Here is a 21,003-nt window from a genome sequence, read left to right on the forward strand (position 1 = left end):
TTGAACAAGGTAGACTTTCATGGGGATGATTGTTATAGATAAGAATTCAAAGCTACAAATTGATAAAAGGAGAGCAAAAGTATAAATCTCACAACTAAAAAGAAGGGTGACCAGTTAAAGAGCAAGCATGGATCTCATCCATACAAAATCCATATTGCCATATCAGCTTTTATCCTTCCCCTTAACCAATCACAAACAGACACCATGCATATTACCATCCACGAATGCATACCCCAAAATAATAACCTTCCATCTCCTTTCTTTCTATAGTGATAATCCTTCCATTTCTTCACATCTTTCCCCAGCTCTTCAGTCTCCAGTAGCAACCATAGATGGCTGAGAACCCGATCCGATTTGGCATTGTCGGCTGTGCTGAGATTGCCAGAAAAGTGGCCAGAGCTATAAACTCAGCACCCAACTCCGCTGTCACTGCCGTTGCCAGCCGATCACTTGACAAGGCCTTCAACTTTGCTGCTGTCAATGGCTTGCCAGAAACCGTCAAGTTGTATGGCAGCTACAATCAGATTCTCGATGACCCTTGTGTGGATGCTGTCTACATGCCACTGCCTACCAGCCTTCACCGGCGGTGGGCAATTTTGGCTGCTGAGAAGAAGAAGCACATTCTCTTGGAGAAACCTACAGCGCTTGATGTTGACGAGCTTGATCAGATTCTTGATGCCTGTGAGTCGAACGGTGTGCAATTCATGGATGGATCTATGTGGCTGCATCACCCTCGAACTACCAAAATGGAAGAGATTATCTCTGATCCTAAGCTTTTTGGCCATGTTAACTATGTAAGATCTTTTCCCAACTTCACAATCTTGGTTTAACTACTTTTCAAATATCTAAATGAGGCTAAATTATAAATTTAAAACCTGGAACTTTGAGAGGTTTTAATTAAACTTTAAATTTTGATTCTAATAAGTAACACTGTCGATATGGCATGATGGTTAGAATAGAAGATAATGATTTGGTAAGATATGTTAAGCAAGACAATAGAGTTGACCAACTAATCTAACGAACATTTTGACCCAAGCTAAGCCATCGTTTTTAGGCTCAATTAGTGTGTCACAATCACAACAATACTTGGATTATAGTGTTAATAATAGTAGGAACTAGTTAAAATCAAAGCTGAAAAATTAACGAGGTAATTGAGTTTTGGTAGAAGTTGAACCATTCATGTAAGAACATAGATTTAGCCAACAAAACCTCTAAATGCAGCAAGTGACCAAGTATCTGTTTGCAATTTCAAGATTCACAGCGCATCAACAACATCAGGAACAAAACAGTTTCTTGAGGAAGATATAAGAGTAAAACCGGACCTGGATGCTTTGGGTGCATTGGGAGACTTGGCCTGGTACTGCATTGGAGCACTCTTGTGGGCAAAAAAATACGAATTGCCAATACAAGTCCGTGCACTACCAGATGTTACCAAGAACACAGCGGGTGTTATATTGTCCTGCACAGCCTCCCTTCATTGGGGCAAATCATCAAAAGAAACAACGGCAACAATTCATTGTTCTTTCCTATCTCATACCAGCATGGACATAACCATAACTGGTACCCATGGATCTGTGAACGTTTACGACTTCATCATCCCTTACCAAGAGACTTCGGCATCATTTGATATCACCTTGGGAGCAAAGTTTGCAGAACTCCATATTGGATGGAACACAAAACCAGAGGAAGTTGAGGTGGCCAATGAGATACCACAAGAGGCTCTGATGATTGCAGAGTTCTCGAGGCTTGTACAGGCAATAAGAACAACAGGGTGTTGTCCTGATAGCAAGTGGCCACAGATAAGCAGGAAGACACAGCTAGTGATGGATGCGGTGAAAAAATCCATTGATATTGATTGTAGACCAGTGTATTTGTAATTTTCTTTTCGACAAAGAACAAGCTTTTCGTATAAACAGCATGCCATACCTGAGGCTGATTGTAGACCAATTTAGCCTCTACATAAACTAAGGTAATAAAGACAGGTTTTTGGGTGGAATGAACTTCCTGTGATAATGTGTCTGCATCTTGTATGCTGATCCTTAAGTTTGACTGAATTTAGAACTTTAAGTTCTGGTAATTGTAGAGGCTAAATTGCTTTACCTTGAGTCTTATATCTGTCTGAAAAAAAAAATTACGAAAGATATAAGGTTATAAGATATAATGTACTGAATGTCATACCTAACTTGAATTAAGCAGAGACATCCTTTGAATAAATCCTTCATCCATATTGTGGTTACACGGCTCAAGATGCTCTGTTATGAGGATATGAAAACTTCAAAGATGGAGTTCCAATTGTAGATGTGACTCTACTACTGAGACACCCAAATCAAGCCCACACATTAATTAATCCTTATTTCATTCGAGCTGAGTAGGTTCCAAAGGAAAGGCTGAATTCTGACTGCCCATGAAGCGCGCAGAGAGGAGTAATGGGCTTGATCGCCTTTTTTCTTTTATCAAGACTATTCCATTACTATGGGAGAGGATCAATGAAGAGGGAGTCTCATGCAAGTGTGGAGCATCTGAATATCTTCTTATTTCTTTCGTAGTTGAGTCGATTCTGGGGCATCCTTGGTCCTCATCAGTGGGGGTTGGGGGTTGACCCGCCGAATTTAGAAATCGCCAAGATAAAGACAAAGGAAATTCCTATTCTTTGTTCATGATAGGAAGGAGGGAAAATGAGAATAAAACAATCGATGTTGATCAATCATGTTTATGTCATTACTCCTTTTTCAAAAATTCTATATAAGAAACTGTACATTACAAACAAATTAAAATTAAGCTAAATGTAGGCCAATGTTAATCCAAAGAACAAAAATCAAAGAGATATCATCTTTTATAACTTAATTAATTTTTAGGTGCAGTTATTGCTGATAAATGATAAAATTACTGACGAAGTGATCGATGGCAAAGATAGCAGAGTTGGCTCTACATCCGTCTCAAACTTTCTTGATGTTGAAGTAGTAGAGATCAAATTCTCCCCTATTTCCTCTAGAAGATCATATTCAGAATCTTCAATATCTTCATAACTCGATGTCAATCCATGAAGCCCAGTTCATATCACTCTCACTGTCCCAAGTTAACTTAGTTGATGTCTGCATCCCATTGATCTTTTCCACTAACATTAGTAGCATGTGATAGTTCAAAACACCATAATCCCTACAATTTTACACCATCATGTTTTGTATTAATTACCACCTCAACCAGCGCATTTATTTATGACTTAGGTTTCAATTGTAAAATTATATATTGGTTTACCTGTATGTGCAAATAGCATGAAGAGGCTGAAGAAAAGCAAGAAGCAGGAAGACTGTCCGAACCAAGTTTACAATCCATGTTTGCTGTTTTGTATCAAGCACCTCCAGCCGAAGTATTGCTACTTCAATTATGAATGTGACACACAACTCTAATAATTATAAATTGAATCGTTCAGTAATCTGTTGATCTTCAAAGAAGGAGAATATTTATGAATAGAAAATTGTACTACCAATATATAGCCAGGGCCTAATAACACAAGTTTGTTTGGTGCTACTAAACATGTAGATGATAAAGATTGAAGTGAAGTAAATGAAGAAGACTTTGATTAATCGAGATTCAGCAACATTGCATTGTGCAAGGTGAAGAACTTGTCTAATGCAATGAATATATTTGCTTGCCTTGATTCAAATGATTGCTGTCAACAGAATGAAAAAGTAAGCAATTAATACGCTCTCTAATAGTCTTAGCTTAGAGAAAAGGCTAACCTGTGCTGCCAAGATGGACTGAGAATTTTCCATTAAACGATCATGAAATCGTTGAAGGTGTTTCTGTCGCTGAAGAAGCTCCTCCTGCTGTCTATGGCCATATTCAGCCAATTGTTGCAGCTTACTCTTGCAGGTCACAAAGCAAATTAGAGAAATTTAAGCAGGTTCTAAATTCATTCCACATCCATAATATAATATACCTGCTCTCTTCTAGCACTTCAGATTGAACTTTGCTTAAAGAATGAAGACCATTGAGTGCTATGGATTGAGCGTCGAGAAGTTCTTATTGTTTGTTCAATGAAACCCCCGCCATATTCCCAATGTCCTCAGCCGTGGTCTGCAAGTATGTCATCTTCAAAGACATGGCATCTCCTACTTTAGATATCTCCTTCTCAATGTCAATGGCTTCGTCTCTTAAACCATCCATCTCTTGGCCAAGATTTTTGTAGGAATTGTGAAGCATCTCCATTCCTTCCTCCAAACTTCTTCTCAGCTTTAACTGGCCTTCTTGAAGTTCCAATTGGGAAGTCTCCATCCTCCTGGATTGTTCATAAACTTTTTCTGAGTGGTGTAGCACAGCGCCCATGTGATCTTCTAGTTTCCTTGATGTTTGAGCCACTTGTTGTATTTGAATACCAGTAGTTTCCAAGGAATCAGAAATGTGGTATGAATTTTGCAACAAAGATTCCGATCTTTCCTCAATGATTTCTAACTTGGCTTCAGCAGATTCGGAAGATCTCTTTAACTCATTCACCAGTCTCTCCGTTTCATGCTTGAAAGCATGAGCCCTGGGAACAATACCAAAATCGTGTCTGAGACAATGCTAATTTCACAAGGAAGAAAAAGTAAACAAAAGTTAGATAAAAAATAAGATATGATACTCATTACTCACTATAGCTGATGGAAAATGGAGTTAGTTTCAAGATAGAACTCAAGATAGATCCTATGCTCATGTTCATGCAAGTACTTGAGGCATTCGACCATGAGGGATTTTGGGTGACAAGAAGGAAAAGGAGGCCTGCCAGAATCCTTCTGAAAGCAATCACTAAGATGCCAAAGCGAGTCTCGACCGTTTCTCATCCGCAGCAAAAATCTCAGAGCAACCCGAAAATAGATGTCTATAAGCACTTTCCCAACAAGAATTGAGCAAAGTCAATTTGTTCTTAGCGTTCTGAATTCCCCTCACCCCCTTTCGATCATCGAAACCCTCCATGGAATATTCAGCAACAGTGTAATGCTTAGAAGGATTCATGGTAGAGTCTGAGGAGGGTGAAGACGAAAACCACCCCCGGGATTCGCACATGGGAAATACAACTAACAGAATCACCATAAACAAAACACGCTCCATTGGAAACCTACAGTCTTCTACCAAATGTAAACAAAGGAAAAATTGAAACCACGATCACTTGAAATATCCTAAAACCATAAAACCCAATTTTATTCTTAGAGAAGAACAATGAAGAAGGGGGATAATGCAGAGAAAGATAAGGAAGAACGAGACCAGAGGATTCCAATGAAAAGAAACATGAAGAGAATGCTTGAGTGTACAACAAAATGATAATTTGTTCCCGATTCCAGAGTGTGAAAATGTTATTCAGTGTTTTGAAGGGAACGGTGGAGGAGAATTTGAACAGGCGGTGGCAGCCGTTACTTCTTGGAGAAAGGAAGCGAGAAAGAGGCGCGAGTTCATTCACGTACTTTTATTCTCAAAATCTTTTCACATCTAACTATATTATTAATTTGAGAATCCTTCCTAGATCGTATATCATTCAAAATCACGTGAATCATTAGTATCTCTATTCACCTACACAATCTTATATACAGGTGAAATTAGTGAATCAGTTTGGTTTTCTGTATGGATCAATACAATTTTGAACCAAATGGAAAAAAAATAATTTATGTAGTTGTATTTGTATTTTTATTTTGATGAAAAAATTGACAATATATGACGAAAATAATTGAGTTATAGTAATCACATAAAAATAAAACGAAAGAAAATGTTATCATATGATATTATTCTTTTGATTGAGAGGTGAGAATGATGTATTATAAGAGGAAAACTAAGCATCAACATAATTTCATATCTCAAAAAAAAAAAAAAAAAGTGTAAGAAGAAAAATAAAAGAAGTGGAGTGGAATATGCATACATGAATTGTAGCTTCTTCGCTTACTAGATTTTAAGTGTTTTTTTTTATTAGGAATATCTTACCATTTCAATAGAAATTATATAGATCGTGGATACCGTCTCTAATATTTACTATTTTGATGTTTTCTCTCTAATACAAGTTAAAACTTAGAATTTCTTGATCTCTGATCTTACGAATGTTGTAGTTGTAAGTCAATTTGAGCTTCGATCTTTTGGAATTCAAGGAAAATTTAATCTTCCTAGTCTTCAAATATTTCAAAAGATGTTGATCTCGAAGTTGATAAAAACTTTCATATCTTGAGAGCTTTTTAGAAGTTTGAGTCTTCACTTCTTCAGAGATTCTGAGAAGTTTTAGTTTCAAATTCTTCGTATATTCAATTTTTTAGAGCTTCAATTCTTTCTTCAACCCAAAGTCTCTCAAATTAATGATAAAGTCTCTATTTATAGAGAAATTTCATGGACTTTAGGTAGGCTTGGACCAATTTGTTTGTTGAGTTTCGGCCCATTTTGTTTGGTGGACTTAGACTTGAGCCTATTTGCCTATTGAGCTTGAGCTTGGGCTTGCGTCCATTTGCTTGGTAGGCCTAGGCATACTATTTCTCTGCGCAATTTTATATTGGGGGCTTGAATTGAGTTGGATATGAGAAAACTTAACTACCCAAACCCAATTAAATTGTGAATATCACAATTTTGCTGTGATGATGTGACAGAATTTAATTGATCAAAATTTCTTACTTAACAAAGTCCATTTTTTAGATTTGTGCATGTGTATGGGTGGGTGAATCTCAAAAATGATAAATTGGAACAAAAAAATACAAGTGACAAAGGAAAGGCAGTTATGCAAGAAAGTCAACCACAAAATTCAACTTCAATTGCATCACTATTTGTTCTATAGTTGCAGAAGACAATTGTAAACTCCATCAAAAATCAATATGGTGGACTTGCTCAAACTTTCTTTTTGTATTTCATGTCATATACGAAGAGGATCGACAATCTCAGAATGCCTAATGGATATCAGCCATCCAAGTTCCAATAATTTGATGTAAATGGCAACCCAAAATAACATGTTGCTCATTTCAATGAAACATGTGAAACTATTGGTACGTGAGGAGATTTGTTGGTAAAATAGTTCGTTCGAACTCTCAAAGGAAACGCTTTCGACTGATACACCAACCTTGAGCCTGAATCCATTGATAGTTGGGAGCACTTTGAGGGAGATTTTCTCAATCACTTCTACAACACATAGTGTGTCGTCAACATGATGGAGTTGACAAATACCAAACAGCAGAAGACGGAGGCAGTCATCGACTGCATAAATCGATGGAGAGCTCTAAGTCTTGATTGCAAAGACAAGCTCACATAACTATCTGTAGTGGAGATGCGTGTCCAATGCATGCATTAGGAACTCCACTATATTTGCAATGTCTTAAGACACATTTCCATCTTTCTCGGTTTTCTTTTCCTGAAATTGAAATTGAGAGACTTTTCAAATTTTGGTTTCAATTTGTGGAGAGTTTGAAGTTCAAAGATCAAAATATTTGCCTAAAAGCCATGGAAAATAAAGAATAAGAGGAGAATGAGAAAAACGTGAAACGGGAAGAAAGAAATAAATAGTTAGAGAGAAAAAACAATTTTACATAAGATTGAAAAAGTACAATAAGTAAAAATTACATCTCATTTATAATTTACCAACTCAATATGTGACTTCGCTTTTCTAGTAGTTAACTAAATGTAAAATTAAGTTAGGGACTATTTAGAAAAAATTTTCAAACTTCATAAATAAAAGTCTCTTTCTAAATTTTAGAAACCAAGTAGACACAAAAAATCAAACGTCGCGGACTTCCCCAAATCATTTTAATAACTTTGGCTACTTTCGTTAGGGTGAACAAAACTAATTATGAACTAATGTTATTGAATCAATATAATATACATAAATAACAGAGTAAAATGAGAATATTTTCAAAATATATCACGCGCAGAGAAAAAAAAAACTTATTAACCCAAACTTTTCTTAAAACCTCAATCGTCTCCACTTTCTTGCTATTCCTACCATTATCTCTTAATTTAATAAATTACATAATATTTTCGTACGGGTGTAATTGGTCGGATCAGGTCGATTTTAAAGAAACTGACCTAACTCGAAATGTATAAACATTTTTTAGATATGTCCCGACTCCGGGTCGTGTCGTTCTTTTTTTCCTTTCTTTCTTTTTGTTCTTTATTTATTTCTTTCAGAATTCAGACAACATCCCAAAATTTGAAGCAAATTGCATTATAGACATTTACTTCTTCTCAATAAGCAAATTACAAATAATCATAGTCTTGCTCCTACTTTCTAACTAAGTGTTTCAAACAAAAGACCAGTTCATAAACATGAAACAAATACATTGAGCATTTTCTTCGTTCAAAACCTTACATGCCACACCTTTGTAAGAAGATAGTGCCCACCCCATACTTGATAAGCAAACACCCCTTTGAAGCAAAGAAAATTAAAGTTATGAGACACAAAGGAGGAAGACCACAACATCAGTAGCCACAAAACCAATTGCCATATAAAAATTCCAATAAGAAGAAAGATGAAGTTAGTGATTTATTTTCCCAACTTACCCAAGTATAACAACATTCCATAGCATGCTATTATTGTCTTGGGGAGCACCACTACTGCCAACACATGGATCTTGTTGCAACCTCTGATTATGGAGGATAAACAACTAAAAATTAAAGAAAAGCAAAGCAACTTACTCAAGGGTAATGTTTCAATATTGGTGAATAATGATCAAGAGCAATATACATCTTTTCAAGAAGTCTTATAAGAGCATCAACCTCATCCCTAAAAGATCGACCTAAATTAGAAATGCAAACTAATAGTTGTGAGTTCATAAGTTATACCAGAAAACGAGATAATAACAAGAGAACAAATACCATATTACCATATTCAAAGAAAACGATAATCCAAGAAGTATTTAGAAATTTTATCTATTGAACCATAAAATGTAAAATTTCACGACGGTTTACTAATTATGACGCTTCTTCTAGATTTCTTTCAAGCAACCAAACATTTCAAAGTTGATATAGGAAGATTGACTGCCACAGTAAGCAAATGGTAGCACTCCTCTAATTTTTAAAGAACAGAAGAACCAGAAAATCATAGACTGCATGGGCAACTTCCATAAGAGAGAAATAAATATCAGAAAATAGAACTAACAAATTGATTTGCTTGAAAATTTTGCTTTTGTACCTCAGCTTCAGCCTTTTTGGAGGTTAGAACACCTATTCTCAAGCCTCTACTTGTAGATCAAACCATCCCTTTTCACCACAAAAGCATCCTAGATAAGCGACTTTGTTTCAGAACTCAAACTCTTTGACATAAAAACAAAGCTACATATGAATGCTTCTTACATATAAATAGCAATTCATCCAAGATAACTATACTAACAAGCATTGTTCTACCATGTCATTACATATTTTTATAATGTCTTTTTGTCCTTTTGTTACAACACACAATTTAGACAAAGTGGTTACATGATAAAGCTAGTGGTATATTGTTTCATATTTGTGTCTAATCCAAACCGCATACATGAAATACTATGAGCTAGAGGTGGGTATATATGTGCCTAAATGAACAATCACTTTATTTACCAAAACCTACGACGTATCTTTATTGAAGTGATGTATTTTTGTGTGTATGAATATGATATAGACCAGTAGATAAGAAAGATCTAGTAACGAAGAGATGTTTGAATGAAAAGTCTATGATGCTTATTCCATAAAAGCTATCCAATCAAAGTTGTTACACTAAGAAATGATGTGCTATATAATCCATGCCATAAATGTAAAAACAACATGATCGAACAACAATGTAATATGCTTCCAAAGTTTCATAAATTCCTATTTTATTTATCTCTTAAAACAAATTGGATGATTTGAGCAAAACAACATACAAGTTTTTATCGATTAGAATTGAGAAGTGAAAGAAAAAAAAGAAAAAAAAGGAAAGCGAGAGATATAATAAAAAAATGATTTGAAATAAAATACAAAAAGGAAAAAATATATGTAAACCGCGCGAAACTACTTCCATTAAATCTCGATAATGGGCGAAATGTTTTGTTAGCCATACCGAAACGAGAAAGTGGGCTCTCGTGAAGCAAGGGCCACCGATCGGATGAGATTCATCGATCAGGTCTGAGATTCCGTTTTCTAACTTCTATTTTGTCTTTTATCTTCAAACTCAAATCAAAATTTCCCTTAATTTTGTGTTTCTTTTCTCACAATCGATCAACCCATTAATGAAAGATCAAAATCTGTTGTAACCCCGCTGTTCGATTTCGAAACAAAAGAGGATAAAACTTGCAGAAAAATGATATTGCCGACTAATAACCTTCTTCTCTTCGTTTTGATGCGTAGAAATGAATAATACTCACGGGGCAACGAGCTCGGCGGGTAAAATGCAGCAAGGAAATTCTGATTCGTCCACTCCTCCCAAGAAATCGAAGAAACCCAAATGTCATATATTTACTCTCCTTTTCCCTGTTTTTGCTTGTTCTGTTCGTGTCAATTGTTATAACTGTTCTTAAGGATCATTCTGTTTCGCATTTTGGATTTTTTTTGTATACGATCTCTTCATCTCTATGGATAAATCTCCTGAAAGCGTGCCTCTGGACCTATGTTCTTATACTTCTTCGTTGTTTCTGTATTTTTTTTTTTCTTTTGTGAAGTTTATGAGAAGCATTCCCGTGGAGCAAATTTTGGTTTGTGCTTCTGGGTCTAAAATATTTCTGCATCTTTGCATTATATTCTTTTTAAATGCGTTCATTCTTGCATTTTTATGCTTCATTCTCATCTTATGGAGTTCTGTATTTTTCTTTAAGTTTTTTTTACCATATTGATTGTTATTGGTTGGTTGGTTTCCGTATACAATCCCTTCCTCTCTTTGGTTTAATCTTCTGGAAGTTCACTTCTTAACCTGTGTTCTCGTATTTGTTCGTGCTTCTTTTGGCATTGTTTGTTTAATTCATGTGAAGAACACCCATGTAAGAATCTTTTTGTTTGTGGTTCTGGGTCCATTTGAATTCATATTTGTGCATCTTTACATTATAATAATTTTAAATGCTAGCCATTCGGATGCTTCATTCTTATGACATGGCGTTCTGTATTTCTGTTTGAGGGGGTGTTCTGTAATTCTATTATGTCTCATCAAAGTAAGGTCAATTCTTTTGGCAACGTGATAGGCACTTTGTTGTTGCTGATACTTTATTTTTAATTTGATTGCAGATTCTAGATTTACACAGCAAGAGCTTCCTGCTTGCAAACCAATTTTAACACCAGGATGGGTATCTCTCAAAAAGATAGAATTTAATTTTTGCTCTGGTCCTTTCTGTAGCATTATCCACTCTTTTTATTTGGTGTCATTATTTGATTTCAGGTTATAACATCCTTCGTTGCTGTTGGCATTATCTTTATTCCCATAGGGATTGCTTCCTTATTTGCATCAGAACAAGTATTTTCTTATCTACCCCATCCTTGCAAATGTGACACAATGCAGTTCTTTATTTGTTTGTTTATTTTTGAACTACTTTTTTTTATATATGTGGGTGTCCGGGCCAGCTTACACGCACCTTGACTAACCTCATGGGACAACCCGCCTGACCTTACAACATGATATGCAGGTAGTTGAAATTGTGGATCAATACGACCATGATTGCCTTCCGTCTCAGTTTCGCGGTAATCCTCTTACGTTTATTAAAGACAGCAAAACTAATAAAACCTGCAGCAGGAAGTTGACTGTAAGTACACTTTCTATCGTCGTTCAAAAGCTGATTGGATTTTGGTTCTGTATTTATCTCTCTTAAAGAGTTCCGCCAACTTGATGCTTTTCAGGTTCCTAAACCAATGAAAGGTCCGGTTTATGTCTATTATCAGCTTGATAACTTCTATCAAAATCACCGACGGTAAGTGGAAATAAAAACAAAGAAAAAAAAACTTGGTGGAGTCTTGAATATGAGAAAAATAAACTGTTCATGAGCAAATATAGCAACGTGCTGTTGATTTCATGATTTGTGACTTTTATTCAATTATTTGAAACTGGCCTTTCATGTATGATTGAAATATGGAGTGTTATTTATTTGGAGAAGAAGAAATCTGGAATCTGTGCATAGCTTATTATTTAGATATCAAGGAAGGCTGTACAATCTGTGAAACAGAATCCTATTCAAGTAAGCTCATAGAACTTATAACTTATTAAAGTTAAAAAGAGTCTGATTTAATTTGTAAAAGTAAAAATAGAAAAATTGTCGTTTAAGGAGGAAATTGGAGGAAATTAGCCAAGATGTTAATTGGTTTCAGCTATGCCTTAAGTTTATGTCATAGTTTACTTAAGGAGAAAATGGAATTGAAGATAATTTCACACTTTTCTTTGTTAGACATTTGTTGCTCAAAATTACAACTCTTGTGGTGTAGTTTGATTTCTATTTATTGCTCTCTTGCCTTCCCTTGGTTTGCTCATTGTTGTACTTTTCTGCGTATGGAGCTTTTAGAAAAAATTGATCTTGCTAGCATGAGCTTAACTTAATTGACATTTGTATGTTTCCCTGGACCGAATCCCTCCACCCACAAGTTGTACTTAAAAGACCTTTTAAAAAAAGAAAGACATTGCTCTTTCCAACTTGGACAACAATTCACATCCCGGTTTGGTCATTGATGGTGTTGATGAGATTGATCCACATTTGAATGGAGATGTGAAACGATTTGGCCATTGGTCATTTGCAAAATGTTTGGGTTCCAGTTTGCTAAAAATATGAGGTTCAAGTTTAGGCTCCCTTTAGGTACGTCTAGAATATTTCAAAACTATCATCTTATCTTGACAACATACGAGATTCTATAAGATTGGAAAATAGAGAAGTTAATAGATTCAATTGGAAAAGGTTGCAACAGAGCTCTGGAATAGAATTGGAGGCTGCTTTTGATAAATTCTTCTTCATTGATGAGACTAAATTGGTCGACAGCCTCTGATAGAGGGGCCTCAAAATGCCAGTAGAGGTCCTACGATTCAATGAGAGAAAGAAGAGGAAGAGGAGAATAAGAGAGGGCTGTGGGCAAAGTTGATGGGTGGCCAGCGTGGTGGGAGTGGTGATGTTAGGGATGGGGAAGGGGAAGGGGAAGGAGAAGGAGGCGGGGGGAAGAGAAAAAGAGTTTGTTGTTATTTTATTCTAAAGCTGCAACGCCAGCTGTTTTTATTATAAAATATGCCATGCCATTTTCATCCTAGGTTGAGTAGTAAAATGGAGGATTTCTTAACCATAGAGATGGAAGTGTAAGGTCTTGAAACCTCAAGGACCAAACATATGTTTTACCTAAACATCAGAGTCTAAAAATGAAATTTTTCTTTATTTTTATTAGTTCATTTTTTACCATGAAAGTAAGCAATAAAATTGTGGCACTAAAAGATATTGTGCATCTCCTTAAATATTTTTGGAGAGTTCTTTTTATTATTGTCTTTTTATTCATGTTACTGGGATTTGAAGTATGGAAATTGTGTCACATGTTAACTTATTACTTCAAGTCTTTAACAACTTCTGCGATTCTTCCTTATACATTTTAACATATTTTTCTGTTTCTTTTGACATATGAAACATTATCAGTTATGTAAAAAGCAGAAGTGATAAACAATTACGAAGCAAGGCAGATGAGGCACATACAAAAACATGTGCACCAGAAGCAACCATTGGGAAAGGGGCCCCAATTGTCCCTTGTGGCCTTATTGCATGGAGTTTGTTTAATGATACATATGGTTTTTCCATGAAGAACAAGGCACTACAAGTTAGCAAGAAGGACATAGCCTGGAAAAGTGACCAAGAAAGAAAATTTGGATCTGATGTCTATCCTAAAAACTTCCAGAGTGGGGGTCTGATCGGTGGTGCAAAACTAAATGCGAGTATCCCTGTAAGTATGCTTAATTTACATTTTATCATCTCATGTCGATGCTGTCTGATTATGTTATTGTTTGCCTTCTATTTTTGTAATGTATGACTATGCTTTCCTTTTTGTATGTAATAGTTGAGCCAGCAAGAGGATCTTATTGTTTGGATGCGAACAGCTGCACTGCCCACCTTCAGGAAACTGTATGGGAAGATAGAAGCAGACTTCGAAGCTAATGATATAATAACAGTGGTGATTGAAAACAACTATAATACCTATAGCTTCGGTGGTAAAAAGAAACTGGTCCTTTCAACCACTAGTTGGATTGGTGGGAAGAATGATTTCCTAGGCATAGCTTATCTCAGTGTTGGGGGACTCTGCTTGTTTTTAGCAATAACCTTCATACTCCTTTACGTCATCAAGCCAAGGTGAGGTTAATCATCTTCTAAGTTTTAAATGTACTGATAGCTACTATGTTTATAAATTTAGGGAAGATAATCACTTGACTGAAATTTACCAAACATTATGAATGCTACTTCTCCTCTGTTTTTTAGTTTTGAATTTGCTTCATGAATCAGTGCTTCCATTTTCCTAATGTTAACCGACAACTTGCTAGATGTAAATATTTTGTTTCTTTTTCATTTGTATTACTAGCTGTGCTGGAAGTTTTCATGTCTTTGCACCTTTTGCTGTGCTCAATAATTTGTATCAGTCTATCTTAACCATCTACAATTTCATGTCAAACTGAATGAGTAATAGCTCCTGACCAGTTCTTCAAATGTGTAGTTAGTGACCACTAACTTCTTCTCAGTTCTCAGACCTGGCATGTCTTTACTTTGGATAAAACTCTGTAATATGATATCCTCTAAATTATATGTGAGTTTCCAAATAAAATTGTGTAATTGTTTTTTTGGTCGAGCATCTGTCCCACTCTCTTCATCCTTCAGCCTCTCCATTTCTCATGTGATCTCTCTTGCTTAACTTCTTCTGTATGCTCTCAAAGTTGTTTCTCCTATCTGCCTTGGAACAAAGATGAGGTATTTTTTCCCCATAAATTTAGAATTTTGAAGTTGTATGTTTTTTATTTTGATGGAACGGAGTTAGTTTCAACCTAATGAGAGTCTTTCATGGAAATTGTTGTCATTGTATTTGTGTGATGGAAGGCGTGTATTTGCTTTATGCTATTTGTTTTCTTTTGGGGGAGGTGTTAAGAAATTGTACTTTCATTCACATTAATGAAAAAAGAATATACTAGGGCACACACACACACAAAAATCATAACAAAAGAGGAGTTTGAACTCTAATTACAGAAAAGAACTCCAATCTAAAAGAGCAAGACCAAGCTCATAACTACAAAAAGGCATCGTGCTGATACCTAGGAATAGCTATTACACCTAGCCACATCCCGACCCTTTTCATTGAATTTTCCATCTCTCTAAAGTTTCTATTATTTCTATAAAGTCAAATATCTTACAAAGTTGAAAAGAAACTAGCATGCCACAACTCTTTGCCCTTCTCTAAAAGGAGAATTCATAAGTTCCTCCTCCATCATAGATCTACCATCTCTATTACGAGCCCACAAACACCAAACAATCTCATCCAATAACTCCAAAGGTATTGAATAACCTGGCAATCTCATATTATATAATCAAGGACCTCCTCGTGCTGCCTACTGAGAATGCACCATTGTAGTTCCTAGACCAAAACGTGGGAAGAATGTTTTTATACATGATATTGACTCTCCCGTGTAAAACTTGCCATGCACGAAGTCTTAACTTTCTTTGGAATTTTATCCTGATAGGATGAGGAGAAACGATAGACCAAAAATAACAGTCCAAAAGAAGGGTAGACAAAATATGAAAAAGAAGTGTGGCAAAAGATACCCTAAGAAGGATTGAGGGTTCAAATCCTAATAATCCTTCTCCTGGGATTAAAGAAGTGAAAGAAAACCCATCACTTCAGTCACATAAGACAATGGAAGCCCAAGGAGATCGAAGAATGAGGCTTTGAGGAAGGAAAAACCAAGGCGCCACGAGATGCAATCTCTTTTTCAATAGATTGCAAAACTGTGGAAACAAAGCACTCAAGGGCTTATCACCCACCCAAAAATCCTACTTCATGTTTGTTGGTTGCATCTCTTGGCTGGGAATTATTTTGGGTACCCAGAGCATAAGGGTTCATGTGGATACAGAAGTCCATGAACAAAAGAGAAAGCATTTTAGAAATCCTGTTAAGTGTTGAATAATAATCTAAAGAGTAATATTATAGTTCCAATGAGGATAGGCTTATGGTGATGGTGATGGTGATGAGGAAGGATTCCGATAAGCTGCCAGATGAATTCTTCTCAAGCTCGTATTCTAGGTAAGTGTTTATTCTGAAACTAAATATGGTAGTTGGTTGCTGGTAATATCAAGGATACTTGCCGATAGAATTGGAACAGTACCTTTCTTTAAACTATTACGGGATAAAACTTTTTCTTCTTTTTTGTAATTGGTAGGAAATGAACTCTGTGCATTTGTCTTACCCTCTTTTTGTAAAGGGTATCCTCTTATTTTGGGGTGAAAATTTCAATATCTTTGTGATTTCTTCCATATTTCATGTCAATGAAGTCCAAAACCAACTATGTTACTTGAGTGGCTCTAATAATCTAGTTGATCACGAAGTTATGCATAGTCTACTTTTAGGAAGGCAAGGCAAGTTCTCTCTCCTCTCTCTCCCTCTCTCCTCTCTCCTCTCTCCCCTCCCTTCCCCTTTGTTCCAGCCATGATATTCTTTGGCCAATTTTATGGCGTTTCCAACAGTCTCAGAAATGGAAGTGAAGAGCTGCAAGATTGTTGATTCCTACTACTGCATATTGTTTAATGAGGGGCCGTTTCACATTGAAGATGTAGATTTTCAAAAAATCCTCAGTGTATCCAAGCATCAGTTGGAATGGTTTGTTGATTTACTCTTTGTTCTAGTCAAAGAGCCAAATTGGAAGTTCTTCATAAGAAATGGAAACGATGGAAGTGGAGCAACTAGATTGACTAAATTCCGAGCACCATCAGGCTGGTTTCTGTAGAAGGGGAAGTTCTTGAAGCAGTAAGTCATTTAGTTAGTGGGGATCACGATGAATGTTTCTTCTCCTCTTCAAAGAAAGTTGAAGTTCTTTCTTGAGATCATCCTCAATGTTGCATGGTGTTATTTCTAGTTTGGCATAATAATTTTGGCTGGTTCTTCAATTGCTGGACTGAGTGCATTTGGAGTGACTCTTGAAAATGGTATTTCCTAAGTGAAATCACTTTTCTCACTTTTAGAAGAATTACTAATGTTCTCTTGTGGAACTTTCTTTAGATTTGAAAATCATTTTTTATTTTCTAACCAGATACCGCTAAAATTTTGGAAGTGCTTATAATGAGCTAAGAGATCTTTTCACTTTTAAATCAAGAATCTTTTCAAGCTCATCTTAATGACCTTGAGAAGATAGTCATAGTGTGATTCAGGTTACTTTCATGAAGACGGTTCGAATCATTGATGATGTGATGCGATTCAACTTTTTTTTTTAGTTCTTAAGACTGTGTGAACTACATCCAAGCCAATTAGCAGGATAGTGTTGAAATTTATAATATAATAGTTAGATAGATTATGGGTGTAAATTGTGACCTTGGAAAGTTGGGCTGGTTTTGCGGGGTGTAGCATTGGCTCCTTTCCCTCTTATTTAGGTCTTCCTTTTGAATGAACCTAGAGCGCTTTCTATTTGGAATTTGGTAGTGTGGATAAGGTTAGAGAGATATTGACTCTGTAGAAGAGAAGCTTCTTCTCCAAAAGCAGACTCACCTTTATTAGGTTGGTCTGTGCTGAGTGGTATTCCACTGTAGTATTCTTCCTCTTTAGAGCTCCCTGTTCGGGTTGTAAAAGTATCTTTTTGATAAAAGCAACAACTTTCCTTGAGATAAAAAAAAAGAATCCAAGGACATGCAAAAAAAACAAGCCCACCATAACACCTCAACTAAAAGAAGAGATTTCAACTAAGTAAAATGTTACCAAGGAAATAGTTATAAAAGGTCTTCAAAATCGAAGCCTAAAGGGACACATGAAATCTAGCTAAGGACCAAATCTCACAAGGACTCTGTTTCCGACCTCTAAACACCCAATCATTCCACTCCCAAGTATCTCAAAGCATAGCACACACCCCAACAAGCCACAGAAAACGGCATTTCTCTCTGAAGGGCAAAGAGTTAGATGAAGGTAATGGAGTCCCTTGTGAGCCTGGAGATCGAAAAATTTGTGAACTTGAGAGGGCTTGAGCTAGGGAATTTAAGGACTAGTAATAAAGCCCTCTTTTTTGAAATTGCTTCAACATTTCCTCCTTGTTTGTAGCTAGTGATGACAGAGGATCATTGTAAGCAATAGCATGAGCCTCACCTCTTTGAGTGGCTGTTGGGTGAGTTTAAAGACAAACACACATAAACCTGTGTGTTGATTTTATGGAATCAATCTATATTTCATTATTTAATAGAGATACAAGCCTATATATAACCATAGAGAAATACACTTAAGGAAATAATATCAAATAATATCTCCAGAATAATATCTCCAGAATAATATCTCCTAAGAATAATCTAATTATATTAATACTGTGAAGGATGTTTACTTTGAGGTCCCTTCTCTTTCTTGGGAGAGGAAGGAAACATATTTAGAAGGACCAGTGGAAGGATGTTTATTTTGAGGTCCCTTCTCTTTCTTCTATTGTCAATCATGTTCTTGGGAGAGGAAGGAAACATATTTTTTGAAGTGCCACTGGGTAAGGGATGTACTCATTTGCACTTGTTTTCTCGTCTTTACTACCTTTCCTCCTTAAAACACCATTTTGTGGATGACATCTTAGATTGGTCTGATAACTCTGTTTATTTTCATTCAGGTTCTATTGGGCTTTGACTGATAAGAAATGACTGATATTATGCCTATCTTGTCTTTGATTGGGGATGTTGATTTTAGGAATGAGAAGCCTCAGGTCTTTGGGGGCTTCTCATGTGGCTCCTTTTTCGTTGTTTATCGGACCCTTCTCTCATTAGAGACTGTTTTTTGCTCTCGAGAAAGTGGCCTTGGTTGATTGGTTTGTTTTTTGTATCATTTGTCAAAAAGTAAGAAAACTTGGATCATCTCCTTTGGAGTTCGTGACCTTGGTTCTATGTGGTCTTAATGTTTTAAGACGTTTAGCTTTCAACTTGCTTGTCAAAGAGACTTGATCGTTTTGATTGAGTAGTTCATTCTCCATCCGTCTTTTACTTTCTTGTGGCTTGTCAACGCATGTGCTTTATTGGGGATCTTTAGGGGATTGGAAAGTGACCTGAATGATGTGTGGTCTTTTACTAGCTGGCTTCAATTACAAAGCTCTCTCATTCTTATCCCTTTTTTTGTGTGTGACATCCAATAGGTGCCATTTTAAAGGTTGGAGGGTCTTTCTTAGAGAGACTCCTTTTTTCTGTAGTTTGGTTTATTTGTGACCGTCGTGTTCTCAATGAAAGGTTTGTTATCCTTAAAAGAGAGATTTTAAAGTATGGAGTTTTGACAACTCCAACTATTATTCTCTAACATACGAATTGTCCAATTCTGTACGGGCAGGTAAAGTTTCCAAGTAAAATTCTTGATTTTGCTGTGGTTTCCATGATCAACGTGATCAAGTTGGTGCATATGGTATCATAGATTTAGCAGGTGGTCGATATCTTTGAAACTCTTTGACCTCTCTTAGTGTGTACCTCGGAATTATATCGAGTTCCTAATCAAATGGCTCTGTATAGTTTAGGAAAGCCTTTACAGACAGCTCCCATTGATAGTCTTTCTCAAATATGGTTGGAGAGAAATACTAGGATCTTTGGAAAGAAGTTGATAAGAATTTCTTTCCTTGATAAAATTTCGTTATTTTTTCTGTTCTTTGCTGATCTGCCCTTTTGGAGAAGACCCATTATAATTACTACCTCATTTATTATCAATTGTTTTAGGCTAAGAATTCATATCCCACCATAGACGTTTTGTATTCTTTGTGACAATACAAGTTATATTCATATAAAGGAAATGTGAAGACCATTTAGATAGCAATGCATGTACATTTTAGCCTGTGAATTTAACTTGAAGTGCTCGATAATATTTCGTCAGTTAAATTTGAAGTTCTCCAACATTCAATAACTTAATTAATGTACTATCTTTTTGCTGGATTGTTTTGCAGGCCTCTTGGCGATCCATCCTATTTGTCCTGGAACAGAAATGCAGCAGGGCAGGCAAACTAACCATCTTCTTCTGCACCAAATTCTCTTCTAAATGGCAAAGCTTTGCTGCGGTAAAAGCCAAATCAATGCTTTCAAGTCATAGAAATGTTTTGTACGCTACTGGTAAAAGCCTACTTTATTTTTCTGGTAGCTTGGACTTTGGTTTATATATGTATATTTTTGGACCATTTTCTTGTTTACAAATTTTCCGGATGAAATGATTCTGTGTAAGCTTCAATGTGAACTAAAGTTGATAATCCCTTATTTTGTTAAAAAAGGCTGGGAGTTTAAATCTATCTATATATCTATGTAATGGAGATAAAATCTAGAGCTATAATCTTAAAACCTGTTTGGATGGGTGGACACATAGATGGTCAATCCAATTAGGCTCTTTTAACTTATATATATATATATATATTTGTAACTCCTTTTAAATGATGTTGAACCATCCTATTTTCCATTCAATAAAACATAAATTATTCAAGTAGTTAGGTTTGTTATGTGCATCCACTTGTTCTATTGATGATTCTCGGTTAAAAACCATGAATAAATATATTAGAATAGTATTCTTTCATACTGTTATATACTTTACTTGTATTTAATTTTGATTCGTTTCTATAATAATTATTCTTCCTTCAATTTGATCCATGTCTGTCGTGGATAGGATCTAATTGAAAATATTATAAATATTTTCAATTTTTCTTGGTGCTATTTACCATGGTTCTAAAATTTATAAAACAATATTTTAGATAATTTCTTAAGTAGCAAAGTTAGAGAATAATTATTTCAGAAGCTGCAACCATCCCAAATGAAGTCTAAATCATTTTACTTATGAAAGTTCAGGAACTAAGTGATACAAATTAAAGTTTAGAGAAATTATTATTAAGAGTTTTAACGTATACTATATTACAAATATATATCTCAATGGACCAATTTACTATTTTTATTATTAATAAAC

The 21,003-nt window shown here is 35.6% G+C and overlaps 2 protein-coding genes and 1 non-coding gene across 5 annotated transcripts; 2 read left to right on the forward strand and 1 right to left on the reverse strand.

The window, feature by feature from the left end:
• The first annotated feature begins 205 nt into the window (after positions 1 to 205).
• Positions 206 to 2,099, forward strand: LOC101204704 (uncharacterized oxidoreductase At4g09670). Its single transcript, XM_004140680.3, has 2 exons — positions 206 to 794; positions 1,254 to 2,099. The coding sequence occupies exons 1-2, from the start codon at positions 333 to 335 to the stop codon at positions 1,875 to 1,877; spliced, it is 1,086 nt and encodes a 361-aa protein (XP_004140728.1). The 5' UTR covers positions 206 to 332; the 3' UTR covers positions 1,878 to 2,099.
• Positions 2,100 to 3,020: 921 nt separating this feature from the next.
• On the reverse strand, positions 3,021 to 5,831 carry LOC101206209. 2 transcript variants are annotated; one of them, XR_004214982.1, is made up of 5 exons: positions 4,633 to 5,831; positions 3,941 to 4,528; positions 3,741 to 3,866; positions 3,256 to 3,403; positions 3,021 to 3,156 (listed from the first exon to the last, which is right to left on the reverse strand). It is a non-coding gene; the product is annotated as an uncharacterized LOC101206209 (transcript). The 2 variants fall into 2 exon arrangements; XR_004214981.1 differs by having other exon boundaries at positions 3,256 to 3,442.
• A 4,076-nt stretch (positions 5,832 to 9,907) lies between these two features.
• On the forward strand, positions 9,908 to 20,369 carry LOC101204455 (ALA-interacting subunit 5). 2 transcript variants are annotated; one of them, XM_011652918.2, is made up of 9 exons: positions 9,908 to 10,066; positions 10,291 to 10,389; positions 11,158 to 11,216; positions 11,309 to 11,383; positions 11,553 to 11,669; positions 11,764 to 11,834; positions 13,524 to 13,824; positions 13,939 to 14,228; positions 20,006 to 20,369. In XM_011652918.2, the coding sequence occupies exons 2-9, from the start codon at positions 10,293 to 10,295 to the stop codon at positions 20,064 to 20,066; spliced, it is 1,071 nt and encodes a 356-aa protein (XP_011651220.1). In that variant the 5' UTR covers positions 9,908 to 10,066; positions 10,291 to 10,292; the 3' UTR covers positions 20,067 to 20,369. The 2 variants fall into 2 exon arrangements, with proteins under 2 accessions (XP_011651220.1, XP_031738832.1); XM_031882972.1 differs by lacking the exon at positions 9,908 to 10,066 and having other exon boundaries at positions 10,105 to 10,389.
• The last annotated feature ends 634 nt before the right edge of the window (positions 20,370 to 21,003 follow it).

Source organism: Cucumis sativus, chromosome 3 (assembly GCF_000004075.3).
Source record: "Cucumis sativus cultivar 9930 chromosome 3, Cucumber_9930_V3, whole genome shotgun sequence".
Classification (NCBI taxonomy): domain Eukaryota; kingdom Viridiplantae; phylum Streptophyta; class Magnoliopsida; order Cucurbitales; family Cucurbitaceae; genus Cucumis; species Cucumis sativus.

What these genes read in the sequence shown, in the direction of transcription:
- LOC101204704 (XM_004140680.3), top strand. Translation starts at nt 333, where the DNA reads ATGGCTGAGAACCCGATCCGATTTGGCATTGTCGGCTGTGCTGAGATT. An exon ending in TTTTTGGCCATGTTAACTAT is followed by an intron (nt 795 to 1,253) that starts GTAAGATCTTTT and finishes TGCAATTTCAAG; the next exon opens with ATTCACAGCGCATCAACAAC.
- LOC101204455 (XM_011652918.2), top strand. Translation starts at nt 10,293, where the DNA reads ATGAATAATACTCACGGGGCAACGAGCTCGGCGGGTAAAATGCAGCAA. An exon ending in CAATTTTAACACCAGGATGG is followed by an intron (nt 11,217 to 11,308) that starts GTATCTCTCAAA and finishes ATTTGATTTCAG; the next exon opens with GTTATAACATCCTTCGTTGC. An exon ending in CCTGCAGCAGGAAGTTGACT is followed by an intron (nt 11,670 to 11,763) that starts GTAAGTACACTT and finishes GATGCTTTTCAG; the next exon opens with GTTCCTAAACCAATGAAAGG.